General features: G+C 36.3%; 1 protein-coding gene across 3 annotated transcripts in view; it reads right to left on the bottom strand.

Moving 5' to 3' along the window:
* Positions 1-24,123, bottom strand: part of TBC1D22A (TBC1 domain family member 22A) — a 180,093-nt gene that overhangs the window by 71,947 nt on the left and 84,023 nt on the right. For all 3 annotated transcript variants that reach the window (XM_056341127.1, XM_056341130.1, XM_056341128.1), the window contains exons 10-11: positions 21,634-21,709; positions 5,956-6,083 (exon numbers count right to left, since the gene is read on the bottom strand). In XM_056341127.1, the coding sequence (XP_056197102.1) occupies positions 5,956-6,083; positions 21,634-21,709 (204 nt within the window). The remainder of the gene's footprint in view (positions 1-5,955; positions 6,084-21,633; positions 21,710-24,123) is intronic.

Genomic DNA, 24,123 nt, shown 5'->3' with positions numbered 1-24,123 from the left:
ATAAGCTGGAAAAGGACAAGCAATCATTCTGATTTAACACTAGGGTTCAAATCACAGCTCTGCTCTCTTACCCTCCCTCCCTTGTACTGGCTGGGGTACTCATCAGCCCCCTCACTGGGCTAATCTCAAGAAAACTAACAAATACTGCCAAGGAGCAGGGGGGTAACAGGAACTAGGAGAAAAACCTGTTTCAGTAGCATGAACTCATCAGTATTGCCAAATTCTATCGGTGTTGTTATTTGCATTTTCCTATACCTTTTCCAAATCTTTGTAACTGTTTTGCATTTTACATAGCAGGATTATATACTTGAATTTGTATTTATTTTCTATGGTAAGCCTTAAAATATCTTGGCAACACTAGTTTTCCTCACACAAGAACAGGGTAAAGCTGTAAAGTAGGAGACCAGGGCATTGTAGACACTACCTACCTCACCTGCCTGTTTTGAGGTGTATCCAATGAGTTGAGTGTGTGACTACCAGCTACATCAGCCTACTGGTGAGCTAGCAAGAGTGCTTCGAAACAAAAGCACTTCTTGGCAGGAGAAAATATTAGGCTGTACACTTGAAGTCTAAACATTCACACAGCACTTGCCACCAGGTATTTCAAATTGAAAACTAATATACATAGTTGCTACAATTTTTTTCTTTTCTTTTTTTTTTTAACCCTGAAGAAGTTTTTAGCTATGGAACTTATGTCAGTGTCTTTTCTGTAAATTATGTACCACTACAAAGTTACTTCCATGGAGAAATCACTGGACAAAAGACAGCACAAAAAGGTAATTTATATAAGAACACCAGATCAGAAGGAAAACACTGCAATGAAAAATACATGCACACCATTTACCTGAAAAGTAAATATAATAAAGTACTTGTATGCCAATGAAAAATTTTATCCTACTTAAAACAGCAGTCGATACAACACTGTATTATCTGTATCAGTATGATTTCACAGCATTGTTAAAGCCTTCCTTCTAGCTGCAAACTTCCCAGAAATCAAATGCAATTTTGAATTCAATATTTAAGCAGTTCAAAAATACTGATAGTTAAAACTAAATACTGTTGTGCTCTAAGTACTGGTATACAATCACTGATGTTCAAGACCCATATTGCTATTTCTATTCAAGGATGAAAATTTAGAACAGATGCCAACACTGTAATGGCATGGCTTCCTCCCCCCTCCCCAAAAGAGAAGTAGGCAGCTACATAAACACAGTGGATCTTAAAAGTGTCCCAAGGACAACATCCATTTTAAGAAATAAAATATACCAAAAGAAAATCTTGATGCAGACATCAATAAAATGTCTTGAGCTGAAGCATGGATACCTTCTGAGGTTTTGATGGTAAATATTTAATATATTTATCCAGAGTAGAACAGCACAGATGCTGAGCATGGAGACATCCACAACATTTCTAATCCAATAGTTTGAATATTTTAAGTCAGAGTTAGAAGCCAACAAAAGTCAGTTTCAAATACACAAAGCAATCTTTAAATTAGTGTCAAAATGCCCCTCTGGCAAGGAACAAATATAAAACTAACCTGCATTCCTTGAGTCCATAGAAATATGTTAAACACTTATGTATCCTGAATAATTCAGCCATCATGCTATCTCATTTTACCAACCCTTCATACCAAAAGAGATACAAAATGTGAAATAAAAAAGCAAAAGATAATAAAAAGATAAAACTGAGGTCTTATGTTACACTATTTTGGTTTGTGTAATCTTTCACACTTTACAGTTTATGAACATTCATATTAATCAGTTCTACAGAGTTAAAATTTGAATGTTTTGGGTATAACTTAACAAGCAATTTCTATTTTGAAAGAATTCACAAGGCATTTACAGCATTTATCTTAAAAACAAAAACAAAACAACGAAAACCAAACAGCAAAAAAACAATAGCAAACCTGAATCAAGTGAAAAAGTGGGGTAATTCATTCTCATTAAAATGCAATTCAGGTTAAAGCATAAACCAAACTGAATATTTATAGCTAAGAAGCTCTCACAACATATCCTTTGTAAGCAAGATGCATAATGTCTTTAATTTTTCTGCTTTACAAAGTTCTGCTACAGAAGACAGTGATATATTTTAGTGGATCTCACAGATACAGTTACAGAATACCAGAGGATTTACCGAAGCGAGTATTTGGGAACCTTTCCAAATTTCTCTTCCCTTCAAATTTTAACTTGCTCAAGTACAGGTATTTCAGATTATATGTTCAATGATTTATTTCACAGAGCCTAACAAATGACTGATGAATCCTAAATTAAACTAGACAGAAAATATGACACCAACCAGAGCAGCAATGGTACTCTGGTACAATGGTACCTACCAGAGACAGAGGTAGACATCACTTAAGTGTCCAATCCTACTCTCACCAACGTCAATGGAAGAACTCCAACATATTTGGAGAAACAGAACGCAGTTCTAGCAGCTCCAGACAACAACAGTTAGCTATTTCACCAGGAAGTATATGACAGCAGGCTATTTAAGTTTGTTGTTATTCCACTGAACCCCCCCCTGTGTTACAGTTCATGAGAAAATGAGGCCTGAGAATGTGCTGTCTCCAGCTTATATTCCAGATTGGTCAATTTTTATCTTTCCACTTCAAACACAGAGAAACATACAGCTCAGCAAGACAAGGCATTATTTCAGCTTTGATGGGGAGAGAGGAAGACAAAGGAGACAAAACGCTTTTTTCTGTGAAAAAAATCATCAGCAGGATCCTCCCTTTCAAGGGAGGCCACTGTTCTCTAATCCTTGGGAGGGGAGCGAAGCCATCCATCATCGCCCTGGCTTTCTGCAGGAAACGAGGGAGCTAACCTCCAGTGCAGAAATGAAGGAATCTGACAGACCCACCTGTCTTTCCATTCCTTCCACATGAAGGAATCTGACAGTCCCACCTATCCTGATCGTCCTCCAGCACCACTCCTATGCTGTTCCCAAATTGTGCTGTGCACTGGGACTAGAGCTGCCTGTGAACAGTATCTTGCAAAATCCCTCATCGCTTCCTGAGAGCCATAAAGTGGGTAGAGTCTGAGCAGAAGCTCTTGCATCAGCAGTGTAAGGATGCCTTGTAGTCCCTGCTGTGGCTAATATTACTTCGCAACATGATTAGTTCACCTTCTCTCTGAACTTATACTGCAGTTAAAGGTGCTTCTGTTTGCAGTAGTTCAAGAGTATCGAGGGCGGGGGTGGGAGTCAGTACATGCACATACTAACTAGCCACTAAAACAGCAGAAGACATAAGTGTAGAAATCTCAGAAGAATCCTCATGTTGTCTTACTTTCCTGTTTTAGGACATACAATATAGCAAAATCAAGCCTAATAACATCATCTGCCTTTGAGTACACTGAGAAAAACAGTCAAGCATCTATCCAGGCTGTTACAATTCTCAGTAGGATTGCTCCTTCCATCTGTATCTGGAAAGCTAAATTTCTTTCAAAAAAATAAGATCCCCTATTACATTTCTGCCTTTGCTAATTTTAAGTCTCTTTCAAATCCAACATCACAGGTCCTAGACCCTCTGAAAAATTTCTTTACCAGTGTATCTTTAAATGACATTTTGGCCTATAGCAGGATTTACAGTTGAAAATATGAATCAGAAGATAAAACTAACTGAGCAAATTCCATCTCTAAAGTGTTTTCCATTTGGAAAGCAGCACTGCTGGTACAGTTCTAAATGAATAAGTTATAAATCATATGCAACCGAACTGCTTAGGGACAAGTTATTTATGTAAAAATCCATAATGTTATTGCATAGCACTTTAGCAAAGAGTTTGCACAAACTTTACTGCATCTTGTAGGTTCACTGCATTTATTACCCATATTATCAAGTTGATAAGATTCATATTATAGGTTGTTAACAAGTTTGGTACAAGCACAGCTGAAACCTGGTAAGTGACTTGTGGAATTGCTTAAGGTTGTTTCATTCAGAAAAAGGGTTGGTAGGAGACTTCTACGTTAAGGTATCCTGACTGGTTTTGAATACACTACTCACCAAGAAATGCATACAGAACAGTTTGCAAAATACCGAAACCTAGAAAGCAGTACAGATGTGCTGCATATGTCGAGTTAAAATACAGAATTACTCCTTAAGTACATTAGATATATATAAAATAATCTCACTCTAGGTATAAGAAACTCATTTAGGTATTTAGGTACAAGAAACCTTCATTTAAAAGATACCCTTGGAAATCTCATGTAAATACGTAAGTATTAAGCTTTTAAATACCATAGAGAACTATTGTAATATAGCAGAATTTGCTACAAATTAGAATTAAGTAATTAGAACCACTTATGGATAAAGATCCCATTGAAGTGTAACTTGAGAGGTGTCTATGGACTAGCAATGAGAAAAGTTTCCTTTCAGCATGGCACCAGCTAGTTTGAGAAAGCAACCTCATGCTTGGCCTTCAAAAGAACTTTCTCAACAGTACCATAGAAGGATAGCTCACAGATGAGCTCAAAGTGAAGTTCTGGCAAAACCAGCTATTTCTTGGGCACATCTGGGTGGTTACTGGGATTAAGGAAGAGCTTTTACATGATTTTAGCACATTGATGATAATGATCAAGTACTGAATGCAGCATTAGAGTTAGCAGTGTAAAAATCTTTCAGGAGTTAGAAACGCTGCGGCAATAGCAACAAAAATTATTCAAAATGAGAGAAATTAGCTACAGTGAAACACTGAAACTGCTCAATCATTACATTTATCAGAAAGATTTTATAAAGAATAAATATTTTGCACTGGAAGAAAATGTCAGGTAATAACAGATATTAGAACGAGTAACAGATGTTAAAATGAGACAAAGGAGGTATAAAAGGACCCCCAGAGGGAAGCAAAATTCAGCCAAATTCAATTCAGAAAACTGCTGAAGATGAACCACCAACTAAAACCTGCAAGGAAACCAACCACCTCTTATGACCGACTTAACAGCAGAAGTGACAGACCCCGTCATTTATTAACATTTTCTTATCATATTTGCATACCATTCTACAAAACACACTGCACTGAAACAACTTACCAGACTCATGAAACTAATAGCAAGCAATTCTTAACCCTCTGCTAGAGGTCTGGATGGATGGTCTAAGTAGACATTCTGGCATTAAAGTGTATGAAACTCAATAAACATTAATACATAACGAATACCTATAAAGACACTGATACATAAAAATTTAACATCTCTTTACGAGACAGAAATTAGATGTTACTGTCATATTTACTAAACTAATTAAGTTGAAAATTCGTATGGAATTTAACGTTTACTTTTCTTCCTTCCCCCTCTCCCCCCGCCCTTAACTTCAATAATGAAGATAGGAGATAAGGTTATATTGTTTAAATACATATAGTCAAAAATTGCAACCAGAAGATACTGGAATGTCAAGTAACAGAACCAAGAACAGGTAAAGTTTTTCTCTGGTATCAATTCCTTCACTTGACAGTCAGGCAAGAAATTGTTGAGGAAAAATAATTACCTTAACTAGAGGCCAGTAACATAAGGAGTTTTGTCTGGACAAACAGTAAGAGAGAAGACATGACAGAAGGATGAATGCTGAGAACTGGAGACTGGAAGCTAGTATTGGATTGAGTAGTTAAGCAGACGGGCAGTAAGAAGCCTGGAACTCAGAATCGATGGAGGACACTGATTAAGCACAATTCAATGTTTTGCTTCTCTGAAGAGACAGAAGGGAATACTGACATTAACTCATGCTTTGAGTGAGTGTTCATTTTAGTACTATAAATTATCATGACATCAAGTGCTTGGTTTTGAAGGGCAAGAAGACTAAAGACACTAAATGTTTCTAAGTGGTGATGATCACTGAAGGCTTTTTCTCTTATTATGATGATTTTCAGATGACAATAAACCAAAAAGGTTCAAGACAAAACACATAGAAATGTATTGGCGTGTCCAAAAAACAATATACAAGTTACAGAGGTTTAAAAATATACTTACTTGGTATGTGTCCCATAACCTTATAGTACACCGTAAAGGGACTTCTCTCATCAGCAAGTTATTCATCCATCGGAAAGCAAATTGCAAGTACTTCACCTCATGTTGATCCAAGTGCCTATGAACTTGTTCTGAAGACAGAATAAACAGACATTTTACTGCAATTTTTCTGAAGTTCATAAGTATCAAATGCACTGTCTAAAAGAATAAGGTACTCTTCCAATCTCAAGCAAATAAAATATAGTGGTACATGCCAACTCTTACAACTGAATGAAAATCCCCAAAATAGAAACAACTAGTTAACCATTACATTGGGTTTATTTTTCTGTCTCTGGATGTCTTAAAAAAACTGCCCTCAGTTGTGTTATGTTAAGAAAAGATTAAGGTCAGAGCTTTACAGTATATCACAAAAATAAAGTTACAAAATGAAATTATTAGCTATATATATCCTCACTAATTTCTTAGGCTGCAAATTATTTGGGGCAAGACTACAAGAGACAAGGTTTGCAAATAAAACAATGGCTTCCAAAAATAAAGTGTTGGTAATAAAAAGACAGTATTAAATTAACAGGACAAAGAAATATTAGGAAAGTACATGTAAAGGTTGTATTCAATCCAGACAAAAAAAAAACCAACTGTGAAATTAATGTAGGAAATACAGTGAACAAATTTAAGTAATTTGCAGCTTAAATAATTTCTTAGTTTAACAAATAGATACAAATAAACCCCAGTACAAATAAATTGTTTCTAAAGCAGTACTCATACACACTCTGTTTACTGCAGCACGTTTACTATTTGAAAGCTGTGATAATCACTTGCATGGGTTATTGCTAGAGCTAATAGAACTGATCTACTACATGGCTTTTATATATTGAGCAGAATTTCCACCAAAAAGGATCACAGACATTCTGTTACCAGGTTTCCACTAACTGGCTCAAGTATGACATTGGCATTATGTGACTGACAAATACTGCAGAAATGCTAATTTCTTATTTTGGATAGATTTATGACAAGAAGTCTTTCTTAAAGCCTAAATAAGACATTCCTACTGTCTGTCTTTATGCAAATACATTCTTGGAAGATTTCTCTACCCAGATCATCCTTTGTCCACATTCACTGAGGTGTATTATCAGCTAAAACAGTGAGTATGTGCGGACCTTACAAACTTCACCTTTCTCAGAAAACTCTAAAAAGGCACTAAAATACTAAATGAACAATAACAAAAAAATCCCAACAGTATGGCAGTGCCATTACAAGAAACACTACTTAAAGATTAAGGTAGCAGAAATTAATTGCACTAGATTATAATACAGACTTAAGTTATTAGAACAATTTTTTTCCTCAAGATGTATTTTGTGGCTATATGAAAGTGTCAGCCAATACGATACAGTTGTTTCAATATGGAAGCAAGCAAAAATTTTGTAGATTTTAAAAACAATCAACAGTGATTTTTTTTTTTTAAATAACACCAGTCACAACACATTACACCAAAGGTCCACCTATCACAACATCCCATCTCCTGTGGTGTCTGACGACAAATAATCCATGGAAATGTATAAAACACCAGCATTTCTCCATGGCACTTCTCAGCCTCTATCTACCTGTGGCTAAAGCTCTCTTCAGCAGACCTGGCATCTATGTTTCTAAGCTCATATCCTTCTGCAATATATAGACAAATATATTAAACTGTATGTACATCTTAAAACTATCTGGTACCTCTCCTGGGAACCTTTTTAAAGTTGTAGCTATATATAAAGACGTGTGAATCTTTAAACTGTGCATTTCATGTCTTTTTAAACATGCATTTCCCAGTTGGGAAACAGACAACAGCCAATATGAAGGCTAGTTCTGCACTCTGCATCAAGTCAGTAACCCGTGCAAGTGCAACAGTTATCTAGCCAGCACTCCAAACACAACAGCTAACTGCAGGGCTTACCCTGCAGCCCCTGCTCAGCAGCATTGCTAATCTAGGTTACTTTTAAAATAAATAAATAAATAAATAAATATAATCAACAAATGATCTTTAAAAAAGGTGGGAATTCTGCACGCAGAGGCTCTTCCCTTTCTGTAAAACGCTGATGAAGCAACTCCCCAGCTTGAAAAGTTATTGGAAGTCGACAGATGCAGTAACCATGTGTCTTCTGCCTAAACAAGGCAGTTTATATGCAAAGTCTGTATTTTGAAGAGAGTATAAGCTTCAGAAGCCTCTGTATTTTCCTTTTCCACACAAAGGCAATGCATGCCTGTAACTTCTAAACAGAACAGAATATTTCAGTTGGAAGGGGCCTACAATGGTCATCTAGTCCAACTGCCTGACCACTTCAGGGCTGACCAAAACCTAAAGCATGTTATTATGGACATTGTGCAAATGCCTCTTCAACACTGACAGGCTTGGGGCATCAAACACCTCTCCAGGAAGCCTGTCCCAGGGTTTGACCACCCTCTCAGTAAAGAAAAGCTTCCTAATGTCAAGTCTGAACCTCCTTTGGCACGGCTTTGGACCATTCCCACGTGTCCTCTCGCTGGATCCCAGGGAGAAGCGCTCAGCGCCTCCCTCTCCACCTCCCCGTCCCCGGGGAGCTGTAGGGAGCAATGAGGTCGCCCCGCAGCCTCCTTTTCTCCAAACTGCCGTAGTTCTAGGCAGATTTAGCTGCAAGTTAGACATACTGAAGTGAGATACTATGTTAAATTCATTTTTTAAATGCCACATAGAGATACCTGTATTGCAGACTACTATAATTAGAAAACCTGCTACATCCAGCAGGATGTAAAAAAAGTCAACTTTCTTTCTAACTGAAGTTACTAACTCACAAACATTTTTGTTCTTCGCACAGCATAAACAAATTTCATTTGGGTACTTGCAGCCATGGGAAGTAATGAAGAACAATAAATTGTGCCACTTGTGATATTTCAACTACAGTTGTTAATGGGCATAATAAATTTCTTGAAAGTTGCTTTCTAGTCTAAACAACTTGAAAAATAGACTACTAAACTCTGTGCATTATATACAATTGATGCAAGACTGGAATAGAAGATGCTTTGAGTAAAAAAGCTAATTCTTCCTACTTTATAAGTAATCGTGAGTAGAGGCTATTTTGTTGATAAAGGTAATTTGGACAGTCATAATCTAAATTTAAATTTTCCATTTCAGTGAAAATAAGTACATGTGCGCAATGAGCAAGCAAGATATATAATTACTGTCAGCTTTCAGACTTCAAGTAATTTACAAAAAATACTTCTACTAAGGTTTCTGATAGTAAAATTATTTTACAGTTTAGAAAAAAAAGACATTTCTTTTAACAAAATTCAAAAGAATGTAAAATTATAGTTAAGAAGTTTCCCAATACTTTCAATAAATCTATACATACAGTTTTGGTGAAGTGAGTCTTCTGATTATAAAGAATAAAATACATTATACAGATGCATTCCAAAATAGCATACTGACAAAAAGAAATATTCTGTACATAAAAAGCATTTATAACTATTTATAATTTTAATAAATACACTTATTGTATATACTAGTTTGAATGACCACATTTACCCACCTTAAACACATGCTTCTCATGGCAGAAGAACCTATAAAGTATTTATTATTAATGTTTAATGTCAGCTTCTCGTGCTGTTTTACTGATTTCAAAATTAAATTTGCATGTGGCTACAGTGTCAAAAACTAGAGCCATGGTTAAGTAAAGAAATAACCTACACTAAAGCATGACTTAATTGCTGTCCTGACTGGGAGGTACTGTTGGAGTGAATGCCTAGGCAAATTTACATATAAGCAAAGAGGAACCACAAAATAATAGTAAAATTATGCATGAATCACCAAATTATGGTGGCATAGCACGGTGCCACTGCATCCATCTGTATAATTTATTACTTCAGAACATTAGCCTTTTGGTGTTGAGCTTTACTTAACGATTCCTATGAACCCTAGCAATCTTCTCTGACATCAGCTTTAGACCTAACTTTGACATTTTTGAAAGTACTTACATTTTTCTACTCATATTTCATACCCTGGGCACTTCATTTCTAACTCGATTATATCAAAAGTTTATACATATTTCATTGTAAATATAAAAAGCACTAATTGTTAAAAATTATCTGAAATGCCGTTAAGCTGAGAATCTGATTAATAGAGGTTTTAGTTCAATGAAAGGAAGAAAAATGTGTATTTCTCATTAAGAGCCACCCAATTTTTATTGAAAAATGTACACTAGCTACAAGAGTAACTCCTCTAGCACCAATCCAAATGAACAGTGAAATAACGAGCCAACCTTTGCCACAGAGGTGTACTAGCACAGACGTTTGCACACAGAGTTGTGTTTGTACATTGCTCCTTAACATATGAAAAAATGCTATAGAAATATGCTAGTGCTCCTTTTTTCCACAGAAACATAGAATCATTTAGGTTTGAAAAAACCTTTAAGGTCATCAAGTCCAACCATAAACCTACCACTGCAAAGTCCACCACTAAGCCAGTGCCCTAAACGCCACGTCTACATGTCTCTTTAAATACCTCCAGAGATGGTGACTCAACCACGTCCCTGGGCAGCCTGTTCCAATGCCTGACAGCCCTTTCAGGGAAGCAATGTTTCCTAATATCCAACCTTGGATAATATCCATCCCTTGGAGCAACCTGAGGCCATTTCTTCTTGTTCTATCACTTGTTCCTTGGGAGAAGGACTGACCCCACCTGCCTACAGCCCCTGTCAGGGAGTTACAGAGATTGAGTGATAAGGTCCCCCCTGAGCCTCCTTCTCTACTGGCTAAACACCCCCAGCTCCCTCAGCTGCTCCTCACAGGGCTTGTGCCCCAGACCCTTCACCAGCTCCGTTGCCCTTCTCTGGACACGCTCCCCCACCTCAATGTCTGTCTTGAAGTGAGGATCAAAACTGAAAGCAAGATCAGAGGTGCGGCCTCACCAGTGCCCAGTACCGGGGGACGATCACTGCCCTGGTCCTGCTGGCCACACTGTCCCTGGCACAAGCCAGGATGCCGTTGGCCGCCTTGCCCCCCGGGCACCCTGCTGGCTCATGCCCAGGGCTGTCACCCAGCCCCCCCTGGCCCTTTCCCCCCAGGCAGTTCCCAGCCCCCTGCCCCAGCCTGTCGCGCTGCGTGGGGCTGGTGTGACCCAGGGGCAGGACCCGGCACTGAGCCCTGTTGAACCTCCTACAAGTGGCCTCGGCCCATCGGCCCGGCCTGCCCAGACCCCTCTGCAGAGCCTCCTGCCCCCCAGCAGATCAGCGCTGCCCCCAGCTCGGTGCCACCTGCAAACTGGCCGAGGGTGCGCTCGGTGCCCTCGCCCAGGTCATTGATAAAGGCATTAAGCAGGGCTGGCCCCAGCACGGAGCCCTGGGGACACCAGCTGTGACCGGCCGCCAGCGGGATGTAACTCCGCTCACCACCACCCGCCGGGCCCGGCCGGCCAGCCAGCTTTTAGCCCAGGGTACAGTACACCCACCCGGGCCATGAGCTGCCAGTTTCTCCAGGAGAATGCTGGGGAGATGGTGTCAAAGGCTTTACTGACATCAGGCAGACAACACTCTAGTGGCACTCTAGCGGGTTTGGGACCACAGCAATCAAGGCAAGCATTGTAGACTTGTCATTCATAAACTAGCATAATGGAAGACAAGCCAAACAGCATGAAGCACTGACACATTTCAGAAATCAATTTCCATTTCTACTACAGATGAGAACCTCCACTGTCTAATTCTCTTCATTTTTTAATTAGTCAACTTCTTATTTAAAAAAACCCTGACATTGCAAACAAAAAAATAAACACCATAAACTTAGAGCCGAAGTTGTAACATATCCACAAATAACACAGGCACCTAATAAGAAAGCATGACACCCAGAAGAGCCATTGCTTCAAAACTTAAAACCCTTTCACTTTGAAATACATAGTCTCTTGCAAATTAAACATAGGAGCCTGCCTGTCTTTTAATTCTCTTATGACTCTCTTGGAAGGTTCTCTGTATGGAAATATGAATCTAACAATGACAACAAGTTCTTTAAAAGAGAAAAAAAAAATCATTGGCAGGTAATAAACTTCTGGAGGAACGTAGTGCAGACAGAACTACTATGCAAAACTAAGAATTACTTCAGATATAGAAGGTCTTCAGTCACTATTTTATTCATGGGGTTTTTTCAAGTAATTCTTGCTATTAAATTCAACTTAACATCTTTCCAGACTTTTAAAAAACCTGATTAACAGAACAGTGTAATACAAATTTGTCCCCCTGTCTTCTCTCCATCAGTAAGAAAGATAAAAATCCAGCAAGTTTTCAACTGCAGAATTTGAAAGAATTTGTTCTTTTCCTTAGGAAGCAGATTTGGAAAAAAATTAATCAGTCGACTTAGAAATCCAGACACTTTCCATCCCATATTAGGTTCAAACGTACTAAGAAATTATTATTTATGACTTAATGCACTCCATTTGACAGCTAATGGTGAAAATGAAGCTTCACAGCATAGGTTATAGCAAATCCATATTTAAAATTTTTAAATATCCTGTGACAAATAGCCAAAATATTAAAATGTTTTGCATTTCCTCATGGCTGATCAGATTTCTCCCATAGACTATTGTGCAAACATTAACCTTTCACTAGAGATATCAGATTATCAGTTAAATTTTGCCACTGATCATTAAAAAAGAAAATCACGTGGTTTAATCTCAGATTCATTCACAAGGGATGTGCTCGCAAGCCTGGAATTTGTCTGACCATTAGATTAAAACCAGCAAACTGCACTGTCACAATTTGTGTGCTATTGAGTAGGCAACCATGATGCTTCCCTCCTTGTGCAATATTGCAATTTCTGGACTACGGAAAATTTGTCACGGTCCAGCCCATTATAAGTATGATGTATGTACAAGCTAAACAAATACAGTAACACTTCTTTTCCAGTTTCTTCATAACGCTGTGACTTGATATTTGACAGCTTCCAAGTATTAGCTTCCATCTACAAAGCTTCAGTACTGTTTTAACTGTGCAAAGCAACTAACGAACTAGATTGCATCCTATTTAATGCAGTACTGTAGTAGGCATTTATTTCTACTTAGCTGAACTGTGGGTAGCTATCAAAAAGACATTACTGTAACACAAATAAACTACATAACCTAGAAGAACACTGCTTACTAGAAACAGTGTTACTCACAAGGGCTGTCCCTGCAAACTTGCACTCATGAGACCAGAACCTCCTGAAAAGCAGTGACAGCTTAAGGTTCACCTCCAAGTTACCATAAGCATTTCACAAAACTGGCTTTCATAAGTATTGCCTGCAAGCTTCCAGATGTCCTTAGGGAAAAAGCATCCCTTTGATTGTATCAGCTGCCATGTGGATACGGTCATCCATGCTTGTCTTCTATCATTTTGAAGCACATTTTGCTCCAGTCTAGATTCACAGATTGTTGATTAACATGGAGCAGTTCAAGCAACTTCATTGATTCAGTTAGGGACTCCTCAACCAACCCATCCACCACCAGCTTGCACGTACTATCCATTCAGTCAATATAGTAACAAAATGTTGAAATCTTTTCTACCACCCCTAGATTCTTCAAACATTGTCATTTGCTTAAAATTATAGCTCACCATACTGAACCTTGCTGTCCGAAACAAGGAACTTTGTAATCAGTAAATGACTACTTTCATTTTGAGTACCTTACCTACCGAAAGCAAATTTGTATTTCAGTCTCTCTCTTCCTGAATAATTTCTACATTGTTCAAAGCCAGTATGTTTATGTGCGACAAATAGAAAAAGTTTAGAGTAAAATCTTAACATCAGATGTTCTCAGATGCAGATTAAGGCTTACAACCTCCCAGCCTAAATTAGTGAAAATCTGAACAGAAGTAATTCTGTCAAGACTACAGCTTAGCAATGAGTTACTATCAGTTATTGTATATTAATTTTCATTAATATACATTAATAACAAAAGTTCCTGATGACAGGAAGAGACATTCAAAAGACCATAATTGTGCACTTGAAGACAAGATCTCATTATGATACACAATTCTGCTTCAAGTAATAGTAGGGATCTCAGTAAAAGATTTACATGCTGATTATGTCTTGTTCCAGAATTAGTTTGCCTTTTATAACTGGCTAAAATCATCCATTGTAAGAATTACGACAAAAGCGTTTAAAAAAATAAAACTGAGAAGTCCTGTACAAAATGAAAAGACGACTGGCAGAAAACCAGAAATATTACCAAATTATATTATCCTCATGGCCTACAATTTAGGGGTAACAGTCTATTTGAATTTAGCTCACTAAATGTACAGCTAGTAGCTATGACAGAAATACCTTCTTCATACATAAAAGATATGGCCAATATTCCCATACTAAAAAGCCCAAGACACTGATCCCAAAGCAGCAGAAGAAAATACCAGAGGAAGAAGGGAGGGAAAGAACGAGGGAGGGAAGACCTAGTTGCCTCAGGGAATCAAATGCAAATAATAATTCTGTGCTATCCAATGCAAAATGGGGGAAACTATATAGGCAAGTTAGTAGCGATCAAAGAAGAGCTACCATTCTAGCTAAAAGTTAAAAATAAAACTTGTTTCCAGGTGGAATTCAAACTTACTATTGAAAATGCAACAAACAGCAGTTAGAAATATATTTGATGAGACACTCCTACTTCCAGACAACATTCATTGGACTTCCATAGCCTGTTCTAAATCTTAACTGTGTGCATTCATAACAGGGTTTATGCTTAACACTTTAAATTCCCCATCATGTTAAACTTGTTTTTTTCTTCCTTTTTTTTTTTTAATTTTCCATGAAAATAGTAAGTTTTGATTATTTAAAAGTTACAATGCTTACAGAGGTCAGGAATTCACAAATTATTTCACAGCCGGTCTCAACTCTTGTTAAGATCTCTGAACTCTGTTAATAGCATACAAATATAATCCCCATGGTTAAAACACAAAAATATTGTTTAGAAGATATATTAATTAATTATAATGCCCAGTGACTAGCACTTAGGAGTGGATTAAAGTATAATGTAGTAATTATAACCATAAAATCAGATAAAAAATAACTACTGGTGAGCTAAATAAAATGGCTTTGTTAAAATGAAAAAGAGCTTTATGGCACAAATTTATTAAAATGGTTATGAAATGCTTACAAGACTTTTAATCACTTCAGCACCAAGCTGACATATAAAGATAGACTGACAGAGAAGGTCCTTATTAATCACTGATTTTCAACAGCAGCAGTAAGGTCTAAATAAATTCGATGTCCATTTCTAATTCAAAATACTTCTGCACAGTTAAACTGTAACAGTTTTTTCAATTACTACAATTAGAGCTCTTTTTTCCAGATACTTCAACACAACCCTAGTTCAAAATTATATGTCAGTAAAATGTTTTACAATAAAATTAAACATGACCACAATTTTTCATATACAATGAAGTATTCTTTAACCATTTTTTTTTAAAAAAAATCATTAGCATGATTGAATATGGAACAAAAATTGATCACACATCACCTACTACCATAGTTTCATCATCTGTTCATTGTATGAACACCCAAGATTCAAATTAAAACCAAATTAGTTAATCTATATCTATCAGAGTATAATGAACAGATCACTTGTTCTGTGAGTTCTTATTAAACAACAGTAAGTTGTTAGATAAGAAAACATATTAATCTTGATTGACATTTTGCCTTTTTGAGATTCTAATTCTCCTAAACAAAAAAAGTAAAGCAATTCTTCTCTGCAGTTTAAAAAGTTCAATCATCACAGAAACTGACTGTCCTTTAGAAACTATGGAAGAATCAAAACTAATCAATAGATATTTTCTTAGTACATTTTGGGCTTAACTCACCATATCAAATTAAGTTCTAAGCAGAACTGTGAAATATTAGTGTTTGAAGTACTGGACAGTTCCAGGGGAACAGGCACCTTTATCTCTTGAGACAAGAACCTGCTGGATCTCAAACACCAATGCAACATTCAGAGGAGCAACTGCAGGACTCCCAGGTGAAGTCCGGACATTTAAAACGTTAGCAGCCCAGAAAGAACACACAGCTCTTAAATCAACTCAGACATCAGAAAGAATAATTCTACTGGAACTAATCCTACTCTAATGAAGGATGTTTTATAAACATCTCCAACTCAATAAGAAACCGTAACACTACACATAAATATTAAGAATTGTATCAACCAACCTTTTAGACACATGTACAGCAAATATTTCAAAGCATGAGAAGTACACAGAATGGTGCAATTAAATAAGCTCTTTCACTGTGGATTAAAAAAAAATTTTGTATGTATTTTTGCTTATCTACTACATTTCATTAAGAACTTGACCTGCGCATATATATAAACAATGCATATAAATATATACAATAACTTAATATTTTAAATTTCTGTGTGCATAAATAGCAAAAACATATGCAAAGTATAAATTTAAGGCCATGACATGAAAGTACTTTACCGCAAGTCCTCACTCGTGGCATTACCTACAGAACTGCAGACAAGTGACCAACCAAGACATTTGTAACCCAAGACAGAAGTAAGTATGATTAGTAGAGCCAAGGTTAATTTGTTCAGAACATTAAAACAAAATGCATTATCTAATTTGTATTTCATTTTAAGTGAATGAAACAAACACATTTACAATATGGCAACGATAAAAAAAACAGAACTGTTAATATAACATGGTTTAAAATGGTGAAAGAACATTTTAACTGCACCTAGGCATAAATAAAAATATTTTGCCAAACAATACTAGGTAGTATTTATTAAACCAGTAATTGTTGAAATTAAATACAACTTTATATTTCCATGAAAAATATTTTCCTTTCTTTTGAAAAATACGTATTTTCTCACAATATTAAAATGGAAATAAATCTGCAGTTCTCTCAATTAAAATATCATACGTAAGAATACCAGTAGTAACTCTACAAAAAATGATCAGAAGATGTGTTCACAGTGGATACTGAACACATACTGAAATATTACTGAACTTTTGAAAAATGTAGCTGAATTCTTCATAAACTTCCTTATGGGAAAGTTAAAATGCAGCACTTGTTTTATGCTTTTAAGTATTTTTCCATTGCTTCGATTTTCAAAAAAAGGGGGGAAAAATACATACAGCAACAGTAAGAGTTTTTTTTTTTAAAAAAAATAATTTTCTTCATTTTTATTTTCCCATTTATCGTCACTAAGATTCAAGGGCCAATTCTACAATAAGATTGTTAATTACTGGGGAAAGAATCTGGAACACTAATAACACAGAATTTATTTAACTACAAGAAAACATAAGCACAGATCAGGCTGTGCAGAACACAGATGCAAACCCCAGGAGTTGTTCTATAAAAGATGTAGAAAAAAATGTTTCCAAACTTACCCTCACAGAAGATGCAGAATATTTATACTGAATTCATTCATGAATACTGCCTTTATTGTTTATTGTAATACTACTAAGAAGATAACACTAAAAAAAGATAAATTTAACATTATAACACTTCCCCCCCCCCCTCCCCCCCAAACTGCCTTCTTGTTCATTTAGAGAATGCCACCTCTTTTATCAACATTTATGGAAATCTAAGACTACTTTTACCTACAAATCCTCAGCCTTCTCCAAATGGCTACCTCAAACTCTAATGTAATTACAAGATGTCTTACAGTAAACTGAAGAAGCTAAGACTCTCCCAAGCACGAAACCACCAAAATGTTAATACACATAAATTCTGGAAATACAAATCCTGAATTAATTTTGGCATTCCTATAGTGTCTCCTTGCTTTCAAGCCTAAATGACGCAAAAGTGGAAGACAGCATGCAACATGAGTGTGCCCTTTTACAAAACATGACAGATGGTTCACGATTTAGAGCAGAGAGGTTCTACTGACATTACAGGAAACAGAAAAGATAATTAGTTATAACATTCCTTATATTATTGAGCTATCTATTGATCCTCCTTCTTGGTATTTTTGTACAATTCCTAGAACAATCTGAATGATGATGACAAGGAGATAAACGAGATTGAATAACGTTTTGTCTTGAAATTCCATCTTGTCTATAACAATCTACAACAGTCCTATTAACAAACTCAAAAAATCCATTAAACATGATTCATCAAAATTATTTTCTGAAGTTTAAGCAGATTGAGATTATGATTAAATTAACAGAGCAGCTCGGCTGTTTGAAGTCTACTGCAATGTTCTGCAGTGTACACACAAGGATGGTTACTTTGAGAAGAGTTGTGATCCATAAGGCTGGGTTAATGAAGGTTGCTTAAATCACTAGCATAATGTCTTAACGCTCTCCGAAGGACAAGCATCACTTTTCATACTCCAGTAATCCATTACTGTTAGCAAACAAGCCATACAAACTTCATCTACTCACACAGCTACTTACTACATGAAGATTCTCTTCACCATGCAGGTACCCAGCATCAAGAAAATAATGTGACACAGTAGCAGCAGGAATATTATTCCACAATAACTGTAATTAGCTTTTAGGATATTTACAGTCAACATAGATGGTGTGATTTCTTTTTTTAAAAAAAACCAACAGTTACTGAATTCATATCAGCCATATATTTCCCTTCAGCTACAGTAAAGCAGACCCAGTATAAAGATGAAAAGACAAGAAATGAAGAAGAGTAAAGCAGAATAACATATAACTTAATCAAACCATGCTGTGTTTCCATCAAAAAGCCAGCCAGGTCAGCATCCCTTACCTGAGGCATCCAAAGGATGCATCCATACTGAAAGTGACAGCAGTTCACATTTACCATTGCCTATCTAACAGCTAAAACTCTTATTTTAATCTTACATGTACTTTGGTGTATTTTTCTAGCAAAAGAAAGTAACCGAGTGAACAGTCTTCTAGAAAAAAAAGAAACAGCCCTAAGAATTCTGAAAAAATGTGTATCTTTTACTATCCAAAACTTTTAATTGAACCACCATAATATAAGGGTTGTGATCAGAAGTACAAAGTCCAACTGACAGCCAATTACTAACAGCATCCCTCAGGGGCCAATACTGTGCAACACCTTTACTAACACAGATGGTACAGAGTGGACTCCATGTTTGTGCATGATACCAGATTGGGAGGAGCTGTTTACATGTTGAAAGTCAGGGCTGCTATTTGGAGGCACCTTGGCAGGCTGGAAGAATGGCTGATAGGAACCTCCTAAGTTCAGGAAGGGCAAACATTTTGTACCTGGGGTGGAACAGTCCCATTCAACAGCACTGACCAGGAACCAACTGGCTAGAAAGCAGCCCTGCCAGTAAGGACTTGGGGATCCTGGTGACCAACAGACTGTACCCAAGTCAGCACTGTGTCCTTGCAGAAAGCAAGGCCAACTGTACATCGGGCTTTCTTAGCAAAAGAGAAGCCAACAGGTCAGGAGAGGTGATTCTTCCTCCGTACTCACCACTGATGAGACCATGTCTGCAGCATCATGTCCAATTCTGGGACACTGGCATACAAAAGCAAGTCCAGTCGAGTGCAACCAAGGTAGGTAAGAAGCTGGAGCACTCTACACATGAAAGGAGGCTGACAGAACTGGGTTTGTTCAGCCTTAAAAAAAAATGTCTATCAACAAGTACAACTACTTAGGAGAGTGCAGAGAAGATGAAGCCAGGTACTTTTACAGAGGTACACAGAGATAAAAGGCAGTGGACATCAGTTCCAGAAACAAAAATTCGGTTGTTGGAGGTTTTTAAAATCAAAAAAAAAAAAACAACCAAACCACAATGACAATAGTCAAACCCTTGAGGTGTCTTACCAAGAGGCTGGAGAATTTCCATTCCTGGACTTACTCAAGATTTGGCAGGGCAAGACTCTACATAGCCTGATCTAAGTTGACCCTGTCCCCTTATATCAAGGGAGATTAAGAGAGGCAAGAGCAGATGGTTGGAACACTGACTTCCAGAGGCCCCTTATAACCTAAACAGTTTTAGGTTTCCGTAATGTCATTTACACCAAAGTCTTACTGGCTTCCTTTTAAAATAACAATGTCAGCTTTTTAAAACACTTCATAGCTCCTATAATGAAAAAACTTGTAATGAAATTTCCCTCACTCTGACGTGTTATAATCCCCATTGGTTTTTTTAATAGTTTCCTTTAATATTTTTCTACATATGCTACAGGTATGTCATATGTACAACCTGCAAAATATACCTGCTATAACATGATCAATTCCTTAATGTTAGAATTTTGCTTTGCTTTTTCCAACTATACTGCTTAAAACAAGGAAACCATCCTCTACTACTCAAACGTGTAAATGCTCTAGAGTTAAGATTAATCTAAGATGTTACTTTAAGTATTTAGGACAGAAAGATCAACATTAACTAGCAAACACGCATGATGTCTACTGAAAACTACAAAAAAAATTGTTTATATAAATGTTCATTTACCAAGTTCAGGAAGTCTATTTATAGGTATTATAATTAAATGCTTCATTTAATATACACTCTTTTGCTTCTACAAGTATTCGCAATGTAAACACCAATATTGATATAAGTATAAAATGACAAAAAAGTCACATTGCAAAGAGATTATTCTTTTAAGTAACAAAATACACTGCTTTAAAAATTTGGCAATTACATTGCTACCCTATATACATAAGTATCCCCTTATATTTTTCATATTTTACATTGTAAAAAATACATTTACAACAAAGTTTTACATGCCTTTACATTTATAGTGTAATGTTACATAAACATTGTTCTCCTGCCCTTAGTTTTGGATGTTATCCTTTAACATCCTAAAAGGGCACAAAAGAGCATTATCAAATATTCAGGATGTAAATACATGCAGCCCAACCCAAAACCTGCTATGGTAAGCACTGGCGCAAAAAACCTTCACAGTATGCGTAATAAAAAGATGAAGTAAAGCTTTCCAAGAAGATTATCAAATATTAAGCTAAAATACAGAAATATTTTTTCTATCTCGTCATTGACAGGCTAGTGTCGCAAATATATGCCTGGTTCTGCTTGGCAACATTTTGTTAATACTCTGTTCACTAATTTAAACTATCAAGAGAGTATGTTAAGAATGGGCAAGCATTATCTCTTGCATTTCATTTAATTAAACTCTGTTCTAGAAATATGACAGTCAGCATTTCACGAAGGGAATTATTTCAAGGATGAAGGTAGAAAATATTTCAAAGCGCCCTGCTAAAACATGAAAGCATAATCTAAAATTACTCCTGCACATACTGTAATTTATCTATAATATTAAAGATGTTATTTCCACAGTTGACAATTAATTGGATTCCACAGAGAAATTATTCAGGCATTCCAGATAGCAAAATGATGCACAAAGGCACAAACATAGTGCCGAAGGACAACCATAAACAACCACTGTGACTTGCCCGAATTACAACAATCATTGAGCTTAATGTGAAACGAATACTGGCTGCCTTTTGTATGTGGTCATTACTCTGCTGCAAAGAAATTGCCATTGAATTTTGATTATATTGCCTTAATAAAAAGTAATGAAACTGGCTCATGCTCTAGTGGCTTTCTTTTAAATGATACACGACAGTGATCTTGCAAAGACCACTGTGCCACAAACTGATTATGACACCTCATCTGAAGAAGGCGATGTTACCCCAACCATGGCAGGTAACCGCAGTGAAGTTGGTTTGACTTCTCGCAAATGTTTTAGTGAAACACTTTCAATGAAACACCAGTTAGAAATTAGGTTAGCTTTGAATACTTACCATCAATTCGACTAACAAGTTCCTCCAACATGTTCACTTTCTTCTGAATTCCTGGCTGTGCAAATGTGTAGTTATCCTGAAGAAGAGACCACACACAAGTATAAGTTGGGGAACGGGGCGGGGGGAGGGAAGTTTCTTCTCTTTCACTTGCATATCTTAATCCATGCATTTTTCTATGTTTTTGTCTTGTTTTTACATTTCCTAGGTCTGTGTCTACAGTTGAGTAGTAAATCACCACATTGTAGACCCTACAGGTATTCCTGCATGAATTGCTCTCTACTTGCTAATCTCGCGCCCTTGAAGTTTCAGGTTTATTGCAGAAGTCCAAGTAGCTTTACAAGACTGTCATCTTAAATGTCAAAATGTGACACACAAGAAAACTTTTAAGGTGATTTTTTCCCATAAATTTACAGTTCTATCACAAATAATGTAGGAAATATGAAAATCTAGACCCTAATCAGTGATAGGACAAGAATTTGAACTTTAGAACTTCAGAATAATACCTTCCAGCAGCATAGGAAATCAAAAGTCTATTTCAATGGAGTCGTGACTACACTGAACCCGAGGTTACAGTTAATAACATGAATCAAAATCTAACATACAAGCTATACAGCTAAAATGGCAGGGTATTTGCACGTATTTGTTTGAAAGTATTAACTTCAGTGTTGGGGTTTTTTATTTATTTTTGTATTACAGCTCTATAATATAGATTGGGCTAGAGTTTGAAATAACAAGGAAGAAAGATACTTTCACTTTAACCCCAAAGTGATCAATCTTTTTAAATAAAGACATTACTTAAATGCACAGGAATGTTTCTGAATATTTGATAGGCAATCCCTCAACTGTTTTTGTTATGGATTTCTATATAGAGAGATTCAAGAAAAGAAAATTACCAATAAATATTTTACAAGAAAGTGGCTATGTAAAATTGTTTTCATGTCACCACTACATACACAGAAAACCAAGATAGAAGTGAACATTACTATTGTTTAAATAATTCCTTTGTGAAAATCAACTGGAGAGCTGAGAACTATCCCAAAAACCATCCTAAAAAATTCATCAGTGATGGACTGTTAATTGTTCTGAACTTGATTTCAAATTTTAACTTGACCTTAGTGTAAAAGGGATGAATATAGGTTGATTTTTATGAATCTTGACATATTTTTCTTTTAATAGAAAGAAAAAAGGCCATATTGACTTTCTTTACTGTTTTTACACAGCGCTTTTTTTTATTATTTGTTTTATGAACCTGAATTACAATTCAATCTTCAAATTCTGTAAAACTGCCGTAAAGTATGAAACCTAAAAGTTCACCAGGGATATGATACACTAATAATTCTGTCCATTATAGTACATCAACCAACAAGTGATGTATGGTATCAAAGTCTATTACATGCTCTGATCACTTGTAACCAACTACAGTAGTGGCTATGTAAAAGATTATAGCAAAGTTTTCCACAGGCCTAGCAGTAGCACTTTCATATTTGATATTAGAAATCAATGCATAAACCAAAACAGTGTTGACAAGGAAGCAAGAATAATTCTCTGAATGTTGGTGATTTCTGTGGAAAATTCCAACTACAACAGACAACCATTTCATCTTGTTGGCGTTCTCTCTAAAACAGAACTGAGCATCCTCAGTAGCATAATAAAGCATCAAAATTGAAAGACTGGAAATTACCATAATCTTATTTCGGGAACAGAGAAACTATCCCATGCACTGGGACAATACCTTTTATACAAGTCTGACACATTCCTGTATTACTCATACTGTTTCCTAAAGATGCTGTATCCTGGACGTGATACATATTTATTTTCTTTACAGAACCTGGTCTAACAACAAAAACTGTATTCAATTTTTATTTCTCCTAATGTTTACATACTGTTCTATTTATTTATTTAAAGAAAGTTAACTAATATTTCTGGAAGTACTACTGTACTCAAAGTACAGCAATATGGTACTCAATTATTTAATCTATAACAGATCGGCTGTAAAAGTATCTGCACTTATTTAATGCTGAAAGCCAACGTAGAGCTAAACGACTACTGCTTTGATCATTAGTTTCTCCCCAGGCAGTGCAACTCCCAATTGCCATCTATGAATTTGAAACTGTTTTCTTTCTCAAAAAATAATTTACTCCATACACACCTGGAAATGCAAACAAAACTGCCATCTTGGATTTGAAAACAGGTAAGTTTCCTCTTCACTACATTTGATATTTTGCCTGTTCATTTATTTTTCTGTTCATTATTTCAGCCACAAATGAACACAGCTGGGAGTCACTCCTGTATCTGCTGACTCAACTAACTAGAAAGATGCTGGCTCCCCCAGTCCTTTCTTCTAATTAAACTATGCTGTATGTATTCCCTCCTATGACACTTGTAATTGACTTTCTGGAGTTTGCTGTAAGAAGGACTTTGAAAACAGAAAAAGCATCCATTTATCTACTATTCTTGCTCCTTTTTTGCTTATAGGTGGAAGGAAAAGCT

This window comes from Falco biarmicus, chromosome 5, assembly GCF_023638135.1.
Source record: "Falco biarmicus isolate bFalBia1 chromosome 5, bFalBia1.pri, whole genome shotgun sequence".
In the NCBI taxonomy this organism is placed as follows: Eukaryota; Metazoa; Chordata; class Aves; order Falconiformes; family Falconidae; genus Falco; species Falco biarmicus.
This window is presented reverse-complemented; position numbering and strand designations above follow the sequence as displayed.